The following is a 21,563-nucleotide window of genomic DNA, read 5'->3' as shown; positions in this document are numbered from 1 at the left end:
GTATTCTTATATGAACACAGTGGCTTTGTTGATTTAACCTAAAAACTTGAAATCACTGGAATATGCAGTTCTCTAGTCTGCTGCATAAAATTTAATTATGTTTCACACAGTGTAGTAGATTGATGTAATGATGCTAAAAAAGACTATTCATTCTTCTAATCTGTCTGTGTCAACTTGAAATTATATTCCCAAAACTCAGTTTGTTTTCCTGATTGCAAGGAAGATTAATGTTTCATTTTATGACTGCTCTGGCAGAATGAAGCGATTGACATACAAAACCAAAATGTCACTAAACATGAAACCTCATCAGAAACAAAACTGAGATAGTCATGAAACCTGTGCTGAATTTATAACCGGGGCTTCTGTGAGAGTTTGGTGCTTTAACATATAGTTATGGAAAAACTCAATGGGCAATAACGAAGGAAGATGGTTGTAAAAGCAGGACTTCTTAACTAGGAAAAAAGCACTTTAAGACTTGTCACTTTTATAGTACAAATTGAGAGAGGTCCTCAATGACTTTTAAAAATAAAAAACCCCACCATCTATGAAGGCAAAATGTGACTGCTTTCCTCAGAAATGACAGTGAAACATGCAGTTAGAAAATAGCTTATGTAGTTTCTGGAACTTGGTACCAGCTGGCAGACAGTTGTGTAAAAGTGTGAGATCATCTTCCAAACCACCCAGCAGCAATTCATAAAATAATTCTAACATGAAATAACATTGGACTGTGTTTCCAGAAGCATAATTTCTCTCACTGTAAAGAAGTCATGGATGATTAGTGTGCAATGTCCTCATCAGAGTTTGATAATAACTGCATGGCTCAGAATTAATTAATTTTCCTCCATTTCTGGTGCTGATATGCTGAAAGAGCAGTAACTTGGCAAAAGCTACAGTAACATTCTGTTAAATCTGTTCCATAGGCAAGTCAGAGCCATTATTTGGAGTAGCAACCTCTAATAAGGCTGGCAGCTGTGAAACTTGTGGGTATCCTGGAGTTAATGTTGCACCCCTCCCTGCCTGCTGCTGTGGAGGGAGCATTAAATTTCCTTCCATAGCTGATAGCCTTATACTGCACTGGTATTCGCTGTACTTCAGTTGAAGCAGCGCATTTTTGGCTGAGAGTATGCCTGCTCTTTCCAAGACTAGTGTTCAGACTTTTTTTTAAATTAAAAAAAGTATTTTTTTTTTTAATAAAAAACAGCCTTGCCTTTCTCTCTGCCTTTACAAAGTACAGCTATTAAGACTTCTGTTTCTCTGTTCTTCCACTCTGTTCTTCATGGCTCAGGTTTCTCTTCCCCCAATTTATACTTCCATTATACTGTTTAATTAGTACATTCCTTCTAGCTTAAGGTTATGAGTCTTCATAATGCTTTAATATTGCTATATTTCATTTTGTGAAGTCTCAACTGTGCATCGCTGGCCTCGGTGGTATAATCTGATTTTTGTTGTTCATGACAATACCAAGTTTCTCCTACATATTAACTTGCTAATTAGCTGCCTTACTTGTACCATCTTGCTGAGTATGGGGTGGGTGGAGGGTCCACTCTTCTTCATATGGACTACAGTAATTTAGACAAGTACTATAGCCAGCCATAGGATTACCTGCATGATGAGAGTTTGGGACCAGATACCAAATTCCTGGCATATTTCCCAAATAACTCCATGAAGATACAGCTTAAGCCAGTTCAAAAATTGTATCTACTGTCCATAGCAGACAACAGAGAATTATTAGGGAGGGATGCACTTTGAACTATAACGACTGTAAAGAGAAGAATTTACAGCTGCTAGTATACCATAAGCCGTGCTTTTAGTTCTGCTTGAGCTCAGTACAATCCATAATGGATTTCACATTTCATCTATGATGCGTTCACGTGTCTGCATTCCGATTTAACAGCCAGACCAGGTCTCCAGGGGGCAGGTAACCAGATCAACCAAACAGAACCACCACACGCTTGGACTGGGTATTTAACTTTCCTTTAATGGCAAGATGATACCTGGGGAGTAGAAGCACAGTACAGAATAGCAGTAGTTCTGCACACCCAACACCAAAGAAGCACCTGTGCAACTCAGTGGGGTTTGTTACAGTCATGTACCCAAATTAGGGGTGGCTCTATTTATGCTGTTACCAGCAACTCTGATTTTCCATACAGTTTAAATTATATGGTATCTACACAAGGTTAACTGTCTTGCCAGAAAGGGCTCGTTTTCTTCAACTTGATACCTTGTGCTCACCAAGGCTCACACTTTGAGACATGCAAGCACCTGAAAAGCATTAGCTATCAGAATGGTATAGCTCATTTTCTTAAGATGCAGTTAAGAGATACCATTTCTTGAAGGAGTATTACTGATACTTTCTCTGATGTGGTTCAAGATAGCCCTAAGATGGTCCTTTGTCATGTATGCAATCTTCAGAACTCTATTTCCCGGAATCCCTGCAAACTTGTGTTACGTAATGGTAAGATACACCAAAATATTGGTACCTTTCAAATTACATCTTCAGAAGTACCAAACTGCACCAATATTGATGGTAGTATCAAACCTGTTTACTTAAATCTGTCCATTTTTTTCCAGCTTACATTTCTTCCACCTCATTTCCATCGCTCTTTCAAAATCAGTTCTAGCTTCTGACTTTTTGCCGAACACTAGAAGTACTATGCAGTTGTAGCCTTGCCAGGAGGAATTAGGTAAAATACTGTCAAGTGTTTCAGTGAGAGAAAAGTGTTCTGGACAGATAGTAAGCTTACTCATACATTCACCATCTGGTCTTCTGCATTTCTGGAACTGAGTATAATGATATGCTGAAAAAAAAGGATCCTTAAAACTGGCTGCTTTAAATAGGTTCACTCTCATTTTCAGATGGCTTTTGTCTTTCTTTTTTCTACCAAGTTCTTCAAGAAGAATTCACCTAATTAAAAGGCAAAAAAAGCACCAAAATGACTTGTAGGTACTTCAATGAAATAAAGCCAAACAATACACGTTCTCATTTAATGTGAGTACTCTACTCTATAAAACAGTTTTCTTACCAGTATTTTATAGTGATTCAATTCTATACAATGGCACTTTCAATATATCCAGCAGGGGTGCAAAAAAAAAATCCCAAACAAAATCTGTAACCCAACAAACAACTCCCCAAATCCCTATTTTCCACATGCCCAATTTTATGAAATAGCTCTGATTCTCTGTGCTCGCCAACAGGCAAAGGTGGAGTGATTTAATTAAAAATTAAATCCTATTTCATAATCTATCAGCAACTTCTAGTGAAACCTGCTGCCAGTCTCATTTGAGCTGTCACTAGAACAGCCTGAGAAGCAAGGTGCCCCAGATGAGTCTTCTCTCCTCCCTCCTTAGGAAAAAAGCAGGATGTGAGACCTACACAACAGTTCTATTAATATCAGCTGCTACTTAATACCCAGTGCTTCGTCAGAAAAAGCACTGCCATAAATGTGTCTAATTATTTCCAGGGCACTGTAAATAAATTCTGCTTAAAGCCACAAAATTACATCACAAACAACAAAGGGCCCCATAAAACCTTGAAGTGGCCAAGAGGCAGAATGTAAAGAAAAACTTGCAAATTGGGTACCCTTTATCCTGCCTCATCCATTAAGTATAGTACAAACTAGTTTTGGCAAAAAATCAGCTTAAGCAGCACAGCAATTGTACGAATACCAATTACTGTCATACTGATGCATTTACATGACCTATAGAAGACAATGAGTGTAAATAATTAAAAAAAAAAAAAGGATAACTATATGAGGTGTCCTTGAGCTAAGGTGAGCTTTGTTGCAAACTCATTCAACATTTTAACTTTATTTATTAAAATGTTATGCATGAAAAAATCTAATGCTTTTCAAAGTGATTTACCTGCTTTATAGGAGGAGCGCACTAAAGGCCCGCTAGCGGTGTAATGGAATCCAAGATCGTTTCCTACTTTTTCCCAGTACTTAAATTTTTCGGGAGTTATGTACTCTTCAACCTGAGTGAAAAGAATTAATTTTGATCAGGTATTAATGCAAAGGAAATGGCTATAGCCAGTGTGTAGTGACATGAAACATGGTTATATTGCAAGTTCAAAATTTTACACTCCAAAACTTTAAGCAGTCAAGTCACAAAATGAATTTTCTCTCTGCTTTCTACCAAAAGAATGCATTTTATTTGCTTTTCGTATTTAGCTGAAAAGTTTAGGATTTAATTTCTCATTGTTGCTTTATCATTTTCTTCACTGTTTTTGAACGGTCTGTTGGAGCAAACCTTTTTTTTTTTTTGTCCAAGTTAGTAAAAAAACCCAATAGTCCTACAAATCTCTTCACTAATAGTTATTTCAGTGAACTGCAGTAACAGGACAGAGACTCGAGCCCTGCACAGGTTACAGAAGGAGAAACTGGTAACTTCCCCAGCTGAAGTGGCACCATTAAGGGAGAGCCTATGAGACAGCAGTGAAGGGGAGCTGGCGTGAGCCATTATGTTTGAGACACAGACTGAGACTTTTCCAGAAGCACGCCTCAGCTCCCACTGTCTCCCCAGCTAACGGCAGCAAGTAGCAGTAGGAAGTCTGCAGAAGGTGGAACAGATTACATGGCTGAGGTCAATTTTAGTCAAGAATCCGTAACAGATGAAGGTCAGGTTAAACAAGGAAATTTTTCCCAACATCCACCATTAAGGTAAGGATGCATATCAAGCCTCAATTTAGAAAGAGGAAACTTGACTGTGCAAGGCACAGACCATAACGCTGCCTGTAAATTAAAGGTATTTTTACCTTTAGGTGACGTTTTGTTGGTTGCATGTACTGTCCCAGGGTCAAACAATCTACATCTGCTTCCCTCAATACTGTAAAAACAAAATTCCCTGTTAGTGGCAGAAGGATCACAAGGGATTGTCAGCAATTAGAAAACACCCTCCTTCCAAGTCTAGCAAAGTGACTCTGCAGCACCCCGCGGGGGCTACATTCTGCTCCCCAGCAAAGGGAACTTGCAACTCCCATGAGCGGTAGCCACGTACCTCATTCTGCGCTCTATGCTGCTGCAAGGCCTGAGCTATCTATACCTAGTTTAAAGCTAGAGAATACCATGGTGCTGCGCTCACTGCAGTCATGTGTCTCACTGCATTGAGACGACATGCTCTTGTCTTTTTTATCTTGCCGCTTTTCACTGTGTCTTTAGGTCAGAGCCTTCGTTTGACAAAAAATGGATGCACGCACGTACACTTGGCACCCCTCCACTGTTTCAAGAGACTTCATACTGAAAAGATGTGGACAATTCTAAAGAGCTATAAAACAGGGGAAACTGCCAACATCTTTTGCCAGTTTTACACACTTAGGATGTATGTCAGTTTCGATGCCTGCAGAACCTCATAAACTTTGTCTGCTAAAATTTGTGTGTATACTAGAATGAATATACAGCAAATGAGTTCAGGTAGTCTATTTACAGAGGGAAATCCAGACACCTGATAGTCAGCAGCTAGCCTGAAGAATTAGGTTCGCTGCAGCTAGTGGGGTATTCTGAATGAAGGGATGGCTGAGGAATCAGATTTTGCATTAACATCTCCACATATTTTCTGGCTACTTGGGCTGATTGCCCCACTTCAAACAGGAAGAAAAGATGGTGTTTTGACCTCAGCATTATACACACTGTTACCCCGGAACCTCTGCTTAGATTGAAATGGTTCTGTAAAGAAACTGGTTCAGTACCAGCACGTTTACATGTTCTCATACCCAGAGGAGGGAAAGGGAACAAAATTAGAATAACTGAATGAATGCAGTGGGTAAAGCTTGGCTCCAAATACATCCATGAAAGCGACCTGAAACAAATAGCACCAAATCTGAACTTCCATACTCTCGTGGCTAGGAAATGCTAGGCAGGAGAATGGAAAAATCAGGAACTGTAATTTCATGGTCCAGATTGTGGAACAGCTGCAGAAAAACTAGACTACATCACTGCGTTCTAAATATGGGTTGCTGTACACAAAATAAAGTACCAGGTAGACCTTCTTTCAGAATATGGGAGAAATGCCATAGGATTTATGAATTTCTTCTTACAAGCACATTGTATTCACTTACCACTGTGACATTTTTCTCCTCTTAAAAATACATTTACATGAAGACATAAGAACACGCTACAGCTTCAAGGATAACAAGTATTTTTGTGCGTAAGTAAGCTGAAATAAACTATTTTAAACATCAGGTCTGCTATTTCTAAAAAAGAATGCACAATAACACAACTATGTTGCAAGCCCATTATTTAAGTATTGCAAAGATAAGGATGTTAATATAGTCACACAAGGAGAGTTCTAACTTCTGTAGAAATCAACACGAGCTGGATCTACCTGTCTGAAATCTGTCTTGAACCAGAAAGCCAGGAGAAGGCAAAATATTTCAGCAGTTCAATCTTTTTTAACCAAACTTTTTTTTCCCCCCCATAAAGCTTAGAAAACATTTCCTGCACCAGCTAAAACTGATTTGCGCATAGAGGCAAACCACAGTTTACCAACACAATCAAATTAATTGGTACCAAATTAATTCATACCTGTGAATTTTGGCATGTATTTCAACACCAACTTACATTTCATTGTGGAATAGACTTGTTCATCAGTCTCGCCTAGCCCCAACATAATGGAGGTTTTAGAAATGACACCGGGCTGGACCTTTTTAGCGTGCTTCAGCACTCGTATGGATTGCTCAAAGTTGGCTCGGGGATCACGGACTTTCCTGTTCGTGTTTTCAGCACAAGGGGAGGGAAAAAAAAAAAAAAAGGGTGCACGGAAGTTAGGAGACACCGAGAAATCTGCGTTCTGCTCTTACACAGTGAAAACGGCAATTTGGACGGTCGAGCCGGTTAGGGCGACCGGCTGGAAGCACCCTCGCAGCACAACGACCCAGGGGACACGCACGCCCCCGTTTCCCGCCTGTTTGAGTCCCAGAGCCGGGCTCCCCGCTCCCACGGCGCCGGTGCCCCCGCCCCGCCCCCCCCCCAAAAAAAAAAGGGCGGGGGTGGGGAGACAGGCCGGACCGACACCGGCGTCCGCAGCGGGGACGGGGCGCGGCGCGGGCGAGGGCGCCCTCTGCCGGCGGGCGGCGGTCACGGCGGCGCACGGCCCACCCCACCCCGCGCCATTTCGGGCTGCGGCCCTGCCCCGAGAGGGAGGGGAAGGGAAGGGAAGGGTCTCGGCGGGGGATGCGCGCAGCTCCGGCCGTCCCTGTCACACAGAACCCCCCCCCACGGCAGCAGGTCTCAGTGCTGCCCGCCGCCCACCGCCCGGCGCTCACCGCTGTAACGCCGGCACCGTCTCCAGGTTGTGGGCGTACACGTCCAGGCCCGACCGCGCCACCTTCTCCACAGCCGCCAGGTCCCCTCGAAAATCGGGGGTGAGGCATTCCACCAGGATCTTCGGGTTCCTGAAATGGAGAGACGGAAAATGAACGCGGCTGCGGGGTTGGTGTCACTGTTGCTAATAAAAAAAGAAAAAAAAAATTTAAAAAATCAATATAACAAAAAAAATTACTAAATAAATGATGCTCTGATGAGCAAGGCGGAGTTGATTCACAACATGCTTCTAAAATAATAGATTTCTGCAAGTACTGGTATTACAATTCAAACAAAACATCACGTGTGTGATTCCTGATTTGACTGATGTGAGCTGGAATGGAATGAAAGCCAAATAATACATATAAAAGCCATTCCAAGGGTCTTTTAAACAATCTCATTCACCGTTTATACATGATTTTTCACATGTCTCTGTTGCAGGCTAAGTCTAATAGCATAACTCCAAAACAGCAGAGGAGCTATGATCCTGCCTACAGAGATAAGAAGACTCTGCGCTATTGCCCTGAAGCGTAATCTTGGTGTCCGGTATCCTGATTTCAGCTCAGAAAAGGCAGGTGGGAAAAACTGCAGGAGCCTTCCGAGTCCCACTGGATAAAGACTGCGACGAGGCTGTACAAATTAAACCTGCAGGCGGACAAGTCTGCTATCAAATGGCGTCGAGGGCACTGACGCCAAGAATGCAGGTGGCACAGCCAGGGAAAGCAGGGCGGCACTATCACAGAGACAGCCATCATGGGAAAACACAAAAAGCAATCTGCTTTTTCACTGCCGACAGAGAAACCCGACTTCTTCTGTCATGTGGTGCCACTGTTATCTAAATCCACCGTGTCTGAGCCACCAGGCTTCAAGAATAAACATACCTCAAAAGTATGTACTTATTTTCTGGTAAACCAGCCACGTGGTCAAAGAAATAATCTAGTGCTTAGCTTTAAATAAGCCTGGGCTAAATGGGAAATGCATCCAAATTCAAAATACTTTGGGGACATCATATGAGAAAGATGAAGAACAGGAGGAAAAAAAAAAGGGACATAGATAAGCTAAAGGCAGATTTTTGTATTTGCATGTCCCCTGGAATAATCCAGTAAAAGGTAGTTTTGACCTATATATTGTAATACCAATAGTAATACACTAAAAATATACCTTTCTTTCAGATGAGAGACTGTCTTTGCAAAGTGTTCTGCTCCACCATCAGGCATATCTAGAAGCATTTCAATTATTCAGTTAACCTTTCTGTTCAAGAAATGTATTTACTTATTAGCAAAGCCACAAAAAAACTGCAGAGTCAAATTTAAATGCAAACTAATAAAGCAGTTCTTAGTCGAAGCCCAGTCTTATCTTACCGCTTATGCCAAAGATTTAAAACAGATACTCTACCAAGCCTTGTCCTGCACAAAGTCTAACTGTGATTGTTTAGGGCAGACTTCAAATGTTTATTCTGAATTTAACTGTCTCTAGGTTCACTGTCAGCCTGAGCACAGAATGGCTTTATCTATTTATGGTTTTGATCTGAGAAACAGTTCTGCAAAAATTGAAAAAAAGAAAAAAAAAATTGCTCTTTTATTGTAAGCCACTTTGAAGCTACTGGAATTTCCACCTTAACAGTCTTTACAATGGTTTTCCCCACCTATGTGATGTCACCATAAAGCAGCTACTACAACCTTAGAAAAAGGCAACTTTCAGTTTTGCTAAGTATAATTTATTCCAAGTTTAGTTTTTAGAAGGAAGTTCTATATATATATGAATGTTTGTAGGATTTTTTTTTGCTGATCAAATAATAGAACACAGTGTATGTGTATGTATTAAAAAAACCCAACTAGTTAAAATACTTAATGAAGTATTGTAATATTTTAATGTTTAATAACAGTGTAACTTCTGTTACATTTCACCAGACAGAGAAATACTAAGAATATGTAGAAACCTTCCAAAGTTTCAGCACAGTCCACTCCTTTAACATAGTAATCCTCAACAACTGCACTGAGTGACAAACTTCTATCAAGGTCTGCGTTTACCCCATCTAAGGCATGTGAGAGCTTAGACTGAAGGAGATGAGAGACAACATACTAACCGTCTCTGTCCACAGACGTCAATACAACATAATCCAAGCCCCACTCAGCTATAGCCTTTGCTGTGTTGTAAGGCTCCTCGGGATCCAGTGGAGGTGGATTTTTTGCTGTCTTGACTGAACAAAATCTGCAACCTCTAGTGCACGTGTCACCCATCAGCTGAAACAAGACAGACGTTCCTACCTTTACATTCAGAAACAGCAGCGGAAGCTAGCTCAGAGAAATCCCAACGCTAAGCAAAACAACAAGGACAGCGATGCATTCTAAATTTCTTGTAATAAACCCACACCACTAGTGCAGAGATCCAACAATACACTACAAACAGCTCAAACATTACTAGAATACTTCAGAAACAGTTAATGGCTTACCATAATGGTAGCTGTAGCCGTAGCATATTCGCCACCTCCCCAGCATTCTCCTATGTTGGGACAACGTGCTTCTTCACAAACCTAAAGGTAAAAGACAGTAATGTACCTGTCTTTTTTCTATATTATTATAGAAAATTATTATTATATTAATAAACAATTTCAACAGTAGCCTACAAACTAAACATAATTCCTTCTGTGATAAATGAGGTGATTAAGAATTACATGTTGTTCTATAAGAAGTGAGTAGAATAGCTAGGAAGAGAAGAATTGTTTCCTGACATCCATTACCCTTCTTTTCCTCTACTTTACAACTCCAAAAACTCCTCAACCACATAACTACCTTATTAATTAGCAGAGATTGTCATTAACATTTTAAGTTTAAAAACTGATAAAATGTTCACAAAGTCTATGATTCATTAAAGCATGATCTTACTCTAAAAAAAGCAAAGAAGCTGTCCATGCATACCCACCATTTTTTAACATCTGTAGGGTATATTTAATGAAATACACGTATTTCTATGATTTCTTTTCATGCAAAACGTATATAACTCTGAAATTGTGTGTGTTTACATTAAAAGCAGTCACACATAGCATCTTTTTATCTCTTTGGTGATGCAAGTAGTAAGCCCTAGTATTTAAAATCACAGCAGGAAAAACATGAAATACTCTATTGGATTTGTCTTCATTCTTTATGCGTAAAATTCACCACTGGCAACAAGGATCAGAATTGGGCTTGGTTTCAGCATTGAGGATCATGCAAGATATCATTTCTACTCGCCCTTCACAGGGAAGTAACTTTGTATCTGTAAAAAATGCCTTATTTCTACAGGAAAACTTGGTTGGTACTAGATTTACCGTATGAAGATTTAAACTTCTCAAGGTATTCTTTAGTTTATTGTAGTTCTTTCCCATGGGAATCTTTGTTTTCAGCCACGGAGGAAGTCGCAGCCTGAATAACATCAAGCAAACATAAAGATTAGTAAATTATTTACATGGTAAGCTTCCATTGATTTCATAGATCCACTTTAATTTGTTACAGATATGAACTAGGAAAGGTTCCTTGAAACCTGATGCAACTCAGCAGCCAATATTGACATCATTCATAGTCATAACGGACTTCTCTCTTCCATGTTTATCATCATCCCAACATTCAAGAGTAGGAGTTTATTGTCACTGGAAGGTTTAAAGCTGTTAACTGTACCAGTGGGATTTAATAGTGCCACACTGGAGATAGCAACAATTAATGGCAGCGTATGTTGTGCAGCTATCACAAAGTCAGATCAAATTTGTAACTGGAAATATGGGCGGCTTTACAGCTTTTTTAATTTAGTCTTCATTTATTTGTTTTACTCTATCAATAATATTTTTTCAACACCAAAGTAAGGTACACTCACCTACTGATGTGTATTTGTAACTTAATACAGGCCATGGCACAGGCAGTCAAATGAGAAAATACCACCATGTCTTCATGTTTTGTAACGTATTTGAGTTAATAATATAAGTGTTTGTTCTTTCTTGAAAAGTTATGAAATTGGCAACCCAGTACAACAGAATTTAATAAAAATACATTGTAGACATTTTGTAGTTAATATTAAACATGCAAGATACTGCCTGGAAGCAACTACAGTTGTTTAAAATCACAATTACCTTTCTCCTTTCTGACGCTTCAAATTGCCTTTATATTCAGCCCATGCACTCTTGTCTGACAAATCTCCAGATACAAAGTCTTGCAAGTCTGGTCCATTTTGCAGAAACTCTTTTTTTTCCTCTGGCAAAGAACCTGATGTTCTGTACTGGTTACACACATGGCTCCCAGACACCTAAAAGAAGCAATGCTATAATTTATTGAATTATAGACGTGCTAGTACTATATACTAAACCAGCGCTTGCCCTTCTGGTGGTTAGTGTACCCTTTATAGAGTTTATGTAAGCCTTTTCCCAATTGCCTTTAAGTTAAATAGATAATTTTAAGTCATGTGAAACAGACAAAAATCATGATCTCTTCCAAATATCTTAATATCAAATCAAGTTATACAGTTTTTGGATGTAAATAACATTCTATGGATTAATTTGAGATTTCAGGGCTGAAAAACAAGACACTGAGATGATTAACAGTATGCTGCCAAGTCAGTAACAGATGGACGTTTTGTTCTGTTTAATATCTTTATCGATGACCTGGATGACGGGAATGGAGTGCACCCTCAGTAAGTTTGCAGATGACACCAAGTTGGGTGGGAACATTGATCTGCTTGAGGGTAGGATGGCTCTGCAGAAGGATCTGGACAGGCTGGATCAATGTGCCGAGGCCAATGGTATGAGGTTCAACAAGGCCAAGTGCCGGGTCCTGCACTTAGGTCAAAACAACCCCATGCAGCGCTACAGGCTTGGGGAAGAGTAGCTGGAAAGCTGCCCAGTGGAAAAGGACCTGGGGGTGTTGGTGGACAGCCGGCTGAATATGAGCCAGCAGTGTGCCCAGGTAGCAAAGGCGGCCAACAGCATCCTGGCCTGTATCAGCAATAGCGTGGCCAGCAGGACTACGGAAGTGATTGTACCTCTGTACTCAGCACTGATGAGGCCCCACCTCGAATACTGTGTTCAATTTTGGGCCCCTCACTACAAGAAAGACATTGAGGTGTTGGAGCATGTCCAGAGAAGGGCAACAAAGCTGGTGAGGGGTCTGGAACACAATTCTTATAAGGAGCGGCTGAGGGAACTGGGGTTGTTCAGCCTGGAGAAGGGGAGGCTGAGGGGAGACCTTATCACTCTCTACAACTACCTGAAAGGAGGCTGTAGCGAGGTGGGGGTCGACCTCTTCTCCCAAGTAACAAGCAATGGGACAAGAGGAAATGGCCTTGAGTTACACCAGGGGAGGTTTAGATTGGATATTAGGAAAAATTTCTTCACCAAAAGGGTTGTCAAGCATTGGAACAGGCTGCCCAGGGAAGTGGTGGAATCGCCATCCCTCCCCATACTTGGGAGGTATTTTAAAGATGTGTAGACGTGGTGCTGAGGGACATGGTTTAGTGGTGAACTTGGCAGTGTTAGGCTGATGGTTGGATCCGATGATCTTAAAGGTCTTTTCCAACCTAGACAATTCTATGACGATGGAAAGGTCGCACCAGTCGGGTTCTCAGAAGCGGGGTTTGAAGCGGATGGGATCCCTACCTCAATTTTCTATTACTTTTTCTCCCTCCCCCGTGCACGGCCACAGCCGCTCCGCGGTCGCCTCAAGCCCCGAAACCGCCGGTGCCGCGCACAGGACGGCCCGTCCCGGGCTCTGCCCGCGGGGAACAACCACCGCTGTCGCGCCCGCGACCAGCAGCCATCAAGAGACGAGCTCGGATAACGGCACCGTCTTCTGCCGCCGCGACGTCCCCCCGTCCCCTCACCTCATCCCGAGGTTTCCTTTCCGCCGGGCCGCAACGCCCACCCCGGTACGCTTGGCAACCCGCCCTGCGGCCCCTCGCTGCGGCACATGGCCCTGACACGGCGCCTACTCACCCGTGCCTGGGGCCCCAGCAGCAGCCGCCGGGCGGCCCTGCCGGCGACGGCCCCGCGGCCCCGCGGCAGCAACGACATGGCAGCACCCCACCGAACCGCCGGCCCGGCCCTATCGACCCTCTCGGCGTTCGGCCGCCCCGCCTGCCCGCATCAGTCAGCTCAGGCACGTCGGCCCTCGGCTACCCTTGCCTCTTGGACGGCTACTTCGGCGTGATGACGTTTAGGCTCCGGGACCGGCTACAAGTACGTAATGACGTCAGACGCTCCCTCTTTCAGCTCAGCCGGCTGCCAGGTGAGGCGCGGGCCGGCGGCGATATCCGGGGCCATCGGCCGCGGGCAGCCCCACGAGCGACCCGCCGGGGCGCGGGCAACTTGCCGGGGCGGCGCCGGCGTGGCTGCCGCCTTTTGTCCCCTATGGCGAAGGGGGAGAGCCCCCGGGACGGCGCCTAACCCAGCCCTCCCCCCCCCGCCCTAGTGGTTCTAGGCCCGGGCTGGGCCCCGCTGTGGAGTTGAAGGCTGAGGCCGCCGCCCCTCCGCGGCCCGGGCGGGATATATGGGTGTTGGCAGCGGAGCCCGGCGCCGTGGCGGCTCGGGGGTGGCGGAGAGGGTGGGTTCGGCTCTCCGTAGCTGCGCGTTCCAGGGTACGTGCGGGGGAGGAGCGGAAAGGGCGCGAGAAGAGGGCTTTGGTCTGAGGGTCTGCAGCGTCTCTCCGTTGTCCTTTGTAGAATGAAGACCATTCTCAGCAACCAGACCGTTGACATCCCCGAGCAAGGTACGTCTGCCTTCGGGAGGCGTTTCGTGGTGCTGATCCCGCACCGCGCAACCAGCTAATGTGCGTCTGTCTTTGCGTTGCAGTCAGTGTCTCGCTGAAGGGACGGACAGTCATCGTTAAGGGCCCCAGAGGAACCTTGCGACGTGATTTTAACCACATCAATGTGGAGCTCTCCCTCCTGGGAAAGAAACACAAGAAGGTGAGCGCTGCAGAGGTCGTTTCTCTGCCCAGGGAGGGAGGATAGCTTTACAACTACGTTAAAAAGTTCTTAGTAGTGGGACGAAAATGTTCAGCTGGATATGTAATTTAATTTTTTGCTTACTTCGGTGTTGTCTGAAAGAGGCAGGTTTCGTGGAACCTCGGGCACGATGGAAGTTTTGCAGTTCTGTGATGTGTTGGAGTGAATTTGTAGACTGATTTTCTTTTATAGTTACAGTCAGATAGGACACAATGATCAACCCCTTTCCCAATAATTATGTTTTATAAACTGGTTAGTTTTAGCTAGGTGAAAATAAATCTCTACATTTAATTTCCAGAATTGGCCAGTTACATCGGGAGAGCAGGTGCTTTCTAAATAAATGCATAATATTTTTGTGCAGCCTTAAAAACTATAAGAAAAAGGGCAAGTGTGGCTGATTTCAGATACTTTTTCACAAGCATCTAGTGTTTTGTTAAAACACTGGACCCACGCACAGTGTTTCATTAAAAAGTTGATAGATTATACATAGAAGACTGACTTTGGAATGTGTTCAGTGTTTAGCATTTGATAGCACATCCATCAGCTTAACATGTCAGAATATTTATCCCAGCTTCTTTGAAGATTTGTTAGTAGCAAGACATGAAGAATAGAAATACTTCTTATACGTTTGGGGGTTAGGACTTAAAAGGCTTGAGCTAGGTGGGCCTTTAGTAGTCTTTCAAAGAAACAATATTTATGTGCTTTTATTAGGTGGGCTTTTAAGTAGTTTATCTGAACTTTTCACTGCTAGTTTGTCACAAAAATGTTTCATTTTTAGTTTTGAAATGTAGCTGAAAATTTTGTTGATTTTACTACCTTTTTTTACACAGCTACGTGTTGACAAGTGGTGGGGTAACAGAAAGGAGCTGGCAACAGTTCGCACAATTTGCAGCCATGTACAGAACATGATAAAGGGTGTTACACTGGTGAGTTTTGTTTTGAAATAGGATAACTCCTGTCATTTTTGTTACTCACAACAGACAGCCTTTTACTTCAGTGAGAGTTTTTCTAAGCATCCTAGATGTAGCTTTCTCTTTTTTTTTTTTTTTTTTTTTTCTTGCACTTGCTGTCAAACAAGTTCTGCAGGTGCAAAAAAGCATGAATGTTTCTTGGGCTTAGTGTCTTGCCCTTGTTAAGAAACTATTTCAGTATATCTTGGGTTTAAATTGCTTTGCTAGCTTAATGCATCTGTTTTCTTATGGACACGTTCTGCTTTCAATATCTGATGATGTCCTTTATCTAGGGCTTTCGTTACAAGATGAGGTCGGTGTACGCTCACTTCCCAATCAACGTAGTTATACAGGATAATGGCTCACTTGTGGAAATCCGAAACTTCTTGGGAGAGAAGTACATTCGCAGAGTGCGTATGAGGCCAGGTGAGCATATCTGGAGGTGTACTTGACTATTTCTGACTAGGGTTTCTAAACTGCGTTCTTTGGGTACTGCCACTGATACTGGAGATGGTGAATGACTGTTGAAGCAGCATTTGCCTGTTTGAGTTTATGTAATCTTATGGTACCTTTGCCACTGTTTGTAATTAATAATGCTTTTGTAATTTATTTTTAGTAATGAGAACTAGCTAGTAACTAGTTTAGAGCTAGCTACTGTAATACGAGTTACAAGGAAGCCCAGTATTTACTTTCATCGTAGTGAGATCTTGACAATGTTCATAAGTTGATAAACTGCAGGTGCTCAACTTTAAATTTGTATTTCTGTTTTAAACGTACACCAGCTAGTCTCACACCACATCATGGTTTTTGTCTTTGAAGTGTTCTCGTATTTTGAATTTCCTCGTGTTCTAGGAGCACATATGATAACTACGATAATAATTTTGAAGTTTGTTGGTTTTAAATCTTGCATACTTGGGAGTTTTAGTAAGACATCGAGCAGAGTAGGCATTTCAAGGAGCTTGTTAAACTTCAAAAGGGGGAGACAGAACATGTCATAAACAGTTACCTTAAGACTGTAGGGTAGCTTTCCATATCAATTTTTTTTGATAGTTCCACTTCTGGTGAAGGTATGGGTAAGGATATTTAGTGTGACTGGTGTTTTGCAGTGGCTTTAGATGAAAGCATCGGACTTGTTCAAAACCACTGGTAGATAATGGTGTGGGGTGGCTTTGACTTTGACTTTTTTATGGTGGCTTTGACTTTGATTTACTGTGGGATATTGGGGGTGGGCTTGATTACTGTATTTGATTTTCATAAGTCAGCATTTACTGCAAAGATAGTAAAGTGCTGGCTTAAAATCTAACATCTATTGACTAAATAGATAAAACTGTGAACACTTACTTGTGTTATTCTTCTTGCAAATGAAAGTTTCCAGTTAGACTCTAAAATGTCCTAGTATAAATAATATAAATATGGTGCTTGACATGTCAGGGGGCAGGGGTGTTTTTAATGACTTTCGATTGGGGTGACTCCAGTTTTGTTAATGAACATAAGAATGTGGAAAATGGCACCACCTAGCTGACGAAGCCATGCTGGCAAAATCTCTGGCTTATACACAGTGCTGGTGATTAATGCTGTAATGTAGTAGCATTTAAGTAGAAGTATCACTTAATTGCCTTCAATCCAGAGCATGACTTGCACTCATCTTTGACTTCTGAAGTTGTGAGGGAGGACAATCCTGGAGGGGATTTGGGGGACTCTTTTAAAGTCATGGAAGCTAATTATTGCCTAGAATACTACTTTCTAGATCTGTAAACTGGGACATGAATACTGGGTTTTTTTGTATGCTTTAATGTCTTCACTAAAATGAAGACTGTGTGTTTTCCTTTCTGTAGGTGTTTCCTGTGCAGTATCCCAGGCCCAGAAAGATGAGCTGATCCTTGAAGGGAATGACATTGAATTGGTCTCCAATTCAGGTTTGTGATGTAGATGTGTGGGAAGATACAATGATACTGCCACTTTTATCTGAAGGTGTCAGCTTAGCAAACCATCTTTTTTTTTTTTTTTTTTTTCCTCAAACCCTGAGGTAAATGGCAGCTCAATATTTTTTTCCTCTAGTCCCTGTAGTTGCTTTTGATAGTTTCTTATGCTTTTTCTAAATTTGAAGATATTTTTACAAGTCCACAAAGCTTTTTTTTTTTTTTTTTTTGAGTCAGTATTGATGGCCTTTTTGGCACCAAACTTTTCAGCTTTTCAGTTGTACAGTGCAGTAATAAAATGCCACTGCCTCGAGTTGCCAAGATGGGCTCAGTGAAATGCATTCTGTTTTCATTAGAACTGTTAGAACAGTTTCATTTGTTAGTTGATCTATTGGAGAGTAAACAAAGGCAACATGTTGGCTTGGACCTCTTGCTTTGTGCTAATGGTCTTGCTTTCTCTATAGCTGCCTTGATTCAGCAAGCCACTACGGTCAAGAACAAGGATATCAGGAAATTCTTGGACGGTATCTATGTCTCCGAGAAAGGAACAGTACAGCAGGCAGATGAGTAAAACTTAAAAGGTTGGTATCATCTTACACAGATCCTACATCTTCACATAGAGATGGTTACTCGATCTGGGGACTTGACAAGGTTTATCTACATCAACAAGGCTGTGGTTAAGCAGGTTTCCAACAGGGATGCAGTTGTGCTTGTAAAAGACATCATTAGAGGTATCATAAAACTTAGCTTTTGCTAGGTCTCTTAACATCCACTTTCCATCTCTCATCAACTTATTATGCTACTCTATGGAGAAATACATAACTTTCAAGCGCTGTATTCTACACTGTGTATGCTACTTATGATGGTGGCTGAGAATTTAAAACCAACTGACCTAGCATGACAGACTAGGTTACAGCTATTTACGGAGAAGCCTTTCTTAGACTAGTGTTCCTCCTGGTTGGATGCTGACTTCACTAAAAAAAGTGGTCAGCACATACTTTATGTATAAAGGTCTTCTGTGCAGTTTGTGTGTAAATGCTTGTAAACAAAGGTCAATTTAACAAGGACAGCTGTTTAACATTGTGTACTTGGATTTGTTACTCAAGTTGAGCACAAAGATTTGGGGATAACTTAAGAATTTTAACTGCTAAAGGAATTTGATGCATTTCATCTATGCATGGTTCCATACAGGGTACAGAACACTGGTGCAGGATGAGACAGGCTGACTTGCAAATAAAATGAATGTGTTCCTTCTGAACCTAAGCTTGAGACAGAGGGTGCAGATGAAGTGAGTTTCATAAACTAAAATTTCTTTTATCACCAGCCAGGTACCAGACACTTGAAGCTACCAGAAAAAAAATACTTTTAGTGCTGTTCCAAGTTCCTTGAGAGACGGAACAACTTGTTACCTGCTTGTTAAACTCTCGCGAGCTGTTGTGTTTGAAGGCATCTTTAAGTACTCTCATCTGAATAAAATTAAGCAAATTCTTTGAGCTATTAATGTCTGTCTTGCACTAGAACTATCAGATAAATTAACTTGTCATATGTGTATAAACTTTCAATTTCACACTTGCGATGCTTAAAGCCTTTCTAAAAGCTCTTAACTTTTTATTTACAGTTGTCTGGATCCTGAAACAAACCACCATGAGACATCATACCAGCAAGTACCGTATTGAAGGATCTGATACAAAACCCAAACACCATGAGAGGTTTAATAAAATAAAACATATTTCATATCTTGGCCTCTTATTTTTTTTTTAAGAACTAAGTGGTAATTTTGTGAACCTGTTCAAGATCTCTGGCTTTTAGAGAAGCAGATCGTCACAGGGTAAAGCAAGATAATGTTAGTGCTGTGTACGTGTTACTATCCAGTCTCTTGAGAACATTCAAACTGAATGAAGTCTGATGGTTTGGAAACCTCATGCCGGTGGAGTGTGGACCCAGCGTGTAAAGCCACGAAGTGGTAGTTTTAAATCGCAGCATTAAGGAATAGCAAAAGCATTGTTCTCACAGAAAGGAGACTAGTGTTCTTCCACATCATTTCAGAACCTCAAACCAAACTGCTAAAACTGATTTCCATGTACAGTTTCTGGAAGGGAGTTCAGAATTGTGATGACAGAATTGGAAGTAGATTAAAACCAAAATTGGAATCAGTAGAACCAAATTTATAAGACTGTTTAAATTGAATACAGAGATGGAAATAATAATCTGAAAATAGGCTGCTTTAGCTGTATTGCTCAATTAAGAAAACCAAGGATTTGACCTCAGAGTTCAGGCAGAGCTTTTTGCTGAGTTTCATGAACAGTGGTGTCATCTGGGGATAGGGCTCTGGGTTTTTCATGTTTACTAATCTTGCTGTGTAGCATCATTTAACTGGGATGTTGTGCTATTTCTGTGCTATGGTAAAATTCACATTGTCACTTGTTACATTCAATTTTGAAAAAAAGATTTACAGAAAATACTGGGATAGTGCAGAACCATACTTGGCAACAAGTGGCTAAAGCTTAATATTGAGGAAAGCAGCTATGCATGCCTAAGAAATTCAGAAAATTGCCCAAAGCACCCACTTGTGTGATTCTGAATTCAACGGGTGCACGGTACCAGCATCTCTGAGCCTGGAAAAGTAGTAGTACTAAACTGCTAGATTTGGACTTTGTACATGGCCTGCTTAATGTTTTTAAGATAGGTTCTTGTGCTGTTCAAATTGTGCAGCTAAAGGAGTCTTCCAAAATTCTCTGTGCGCCCACAATGCACATGGAATTCAAAAGGAGTTCTGCTGTAGTGTGTGCTTCAGTTTGATTCCACAGTTGCTGTGAGTGAGAACTAGTCGGTGGCTTTGGGTGGTGGAAGGATGCACGCACTTCTAACACCTGCGCTGTTTGCTGCGCTGGTAGAACATTTTGTAGTGTAAAATGGGCCAGAGTCATTTTACTAGTACTATTAATGAACCTTCTGTGATGTTCACCAATACTTGAAATACAATGGAGAAAGAGTCTTGTGCACTAATGAACTGGAGACTCAAGGTTGGGTCAAATATGGGGAGTTTGGGATTCAGATGATTGCATGTTCTGTCAAAGTAGCACTTCACAAAGTATCTAGTAGCCTGTAAGTGGCCATAATACTTTATCATTTATGTTGTCATTTACTTTATCATAATACATTATCATTTACCTTGTGTTTGATGGTATCTTGTGTGTTCAGATGCAGTTGGAAAAGACTGTTTATATCCCTCTTCTCTTCAGAAGCACTGGCGTACAGATGAAGTGTGTCTATCTGCTTTGGGGACCTTAAGACTGATGTAACTAGCTTCTAGTGGGAACAGGTTGGGGGTTTCACTGTGTCTTGAAAATGGTAGTAGCCACTGGAAAAGAAGGATGTGAAGTGGAGGAAAGCAGTAGGAATTTAACTGGTGTCTCCTTTTGCCCTTCGTTCCATGTCTAGAGCAGCTTCTCTACCCGTCTCCAGAGGTGTGTGGTCCCTGCCTGGGCAGGGATGATCAGAGCGTGCTGTTTGATACAATGACTGAACAGACTGGCTAACATGAATTTTAAATGATGGCGCAGTTCACAGGAAAAACTAGGGCTCATTTTGAGATGATCAAAACCAGATGTTTCCCTTGGTCTGGGTTTCATCCCTGAAAAGTTTAGATGAGATTAGCAGGTTCATTTATCCTTTCAGAGCATTATGCCTGGGTTGGTAGCTTTTGTTTAACGCAGCAATAGCAATAAACTCCTCTCATTGTTTTCATAGAATCATAGAATTTTCTAGGTTTGAAGGGACCTTTAAGATTATCAAGTCCAACCATCAACCTAACACTGCCAAAACTACCACTCAACTATGTCCCTAAGCACCGCGTCCACTTGTTTTTTAAATACCTGCAGGGATGGCTATTCCACCACTTCCCTGGGCAGCCTGTTCCAATGCTTCACAGCCCTTTCTGTGAAGAAAGCCATGAGTTTTATCCCACCCATGGCTTGCACTGGCACTTGACCAGAGCTAAGATGATAATATGTATTCATTTCTATGAAAACATAAAATTTGGAATTATATTCATCACTCTCTTGAGTAGATTAATAGTTACTATTTTTTTTTTTATGTTCTCTGCTAGTAAAATTTTTTATGGCTGCCCTATTTTGGAGATGAAAAATCGTGATTGTATATTAATTTCACTTGTCTCCTGTGGGTCCAGTTACATTTGCTTAAAATGTTAACATCTGATCTCTACTTCACCCAATACGTAAGAGATACAGGTATGTTGGTTGATAATGGAGTTAACTTGGATTTGTTCTTTTAGAGGTATCTTCAGCAGCTGGCCCAGCACATTTCATTCTCAGTGTTCTACTTAGTTGAAAGTTTGTGGGGTTTAATAACACTTTTATTTGTAAACCCTAACAACTGCAGTGTCATGCTCAACAACATTCATAACATGAGTATAC

The 21,563-nt window shown here is 41.6% G+C and overlaps 2 protein-coding genes across 2 annotated transcripts; one reads left to right on the top strand and one right to left on the bottom strand.

The window, feature by feature from the left end:
* Nucleotides 1-1,737: 1,737 nt before the first annotated feature.
* Nucleotides 1,738-13,356, bottom strand: LIAS (lipoic acid synthetase). The gene is made up of 11 exons (XM_082482861.1): nucleotides 13,249-13,356; nucleotides 11,395-11,567; nucleotides 10,603-10,696; nucleotides 9,748-9,828; nucleotides 9,382-9,538; nucleotides 8,457-8,514; nucleotides 7,259-7,387; nucleotides 6,555-6,700; nucleotides 4,754-4,824; nucleotides 3,862-3,973; nucleotides 1,738-2,905 (listed from the first exon to the last, which is right to left on the bottom strand). Exons 1-11 carry the CDS (start codon nucleotides 13,324-13,326, stop codon nucleotides 2,853-2,855), a joined length of 1,152 nt encoding a protein of 383 aa, XP_082338987.1. The 5' UTR covers nucleotides 13,327-13,356; the 3' UTR covers nucleotides 1,738-2,852.
* Nucleotides 13,357-13,491: 135 nt separating this feature from the next.
* Nucleotides 13,492-18,863, top strand: RPL9 (ribosomal protein L9). Its single transcript, XM_082482594.1, has 8 exons — nucleotides 13,492-13,540; nucleotides 13,974-14,020; nucleotides 14,104-14,219; nucleotides 15,089-15,184; nucleotides 15,502-15,634; nucleotides 17,044-17,124; nucleotides 17,592-17,708; nucleotides 18,746-18,863. The coding sequence occupies exons 2-7, from the start codon at nucleotides 13,975-13,977 to the stop codon at nucleotides 17,696-17,698; spliced, it is 579 nt and encodes a 192-aa protein (XP_082338720.1). The 5' UTR covers nucleotides 13,492-13,540; nucleotide 13,974; the 3' UTR covers nucleotides 17,699-17,708; nucleotides 18,746-18,863.
* Nucleotides 18,864-21,563: the final 2,700 nt, after the last annotated feature.

The sequence above is a fragment of the Vanellus vanellus genome (assembly GCF_965231255.1).
Source record: "Vanellus vanellus genome assembly, chromosome: 4".
In the NCBI taxonomy this organism is placed as follows: domain Eukaryota; kingdom Metazoa; phylum Chordata; class Aves; order Charadriiformes; family Charadriidae; genus Vanellus; species Vanellus vanellus.
The sequence above is the reverse complement of the archived record's forward strand: the minus strand, read 5'-3'. Positions and strand labels throughout refer to the sequence as shown.

Coding starts and splice junctions, on each gene's coding strand:
- LIAS (XM_082482861.1), bottom strand. CDS start 13,326: ATGTCGTTGCTGCCGCGGGGCCGCGGGGCCGTCGCCGGCAGGGCCGCC. Junction 9,829..10,602: donor GAAGTTTAAATCTTCATACG/GTAAATCTAGTA, acceptor TTTTACCTTTAG/GTTTGTGAAGAAGCACGTTG. Junction 2,906..3,861: donor GCGCTCCTCCTATAAAGCAG/GTAAATCACTTT, acceptor CCTTTTAATTAG/GTGAATTCTTCTTGAAGAAC.
- RPL9 (XM_082482594.1), top strand. CDS start 13,975: ATGAAGACCATTCTCAGCAACCAGACCGTTGACATCCCCGAGCAAG. Junction 14,220..15,088: donor TGGGAAAGAAACACAAGAAG/GTGAGCGCTGCA, acceptor TTTTTTACACAG/CTACGTGTTGACAAGTGGTG. Junction 17,125..17,591: donor TGAATTGGTCTCCAATTCAG/GTTTGTGATGTA, acceptor CTTTCTCTATAG/CTGCCTTGATTCAGCAAGCC.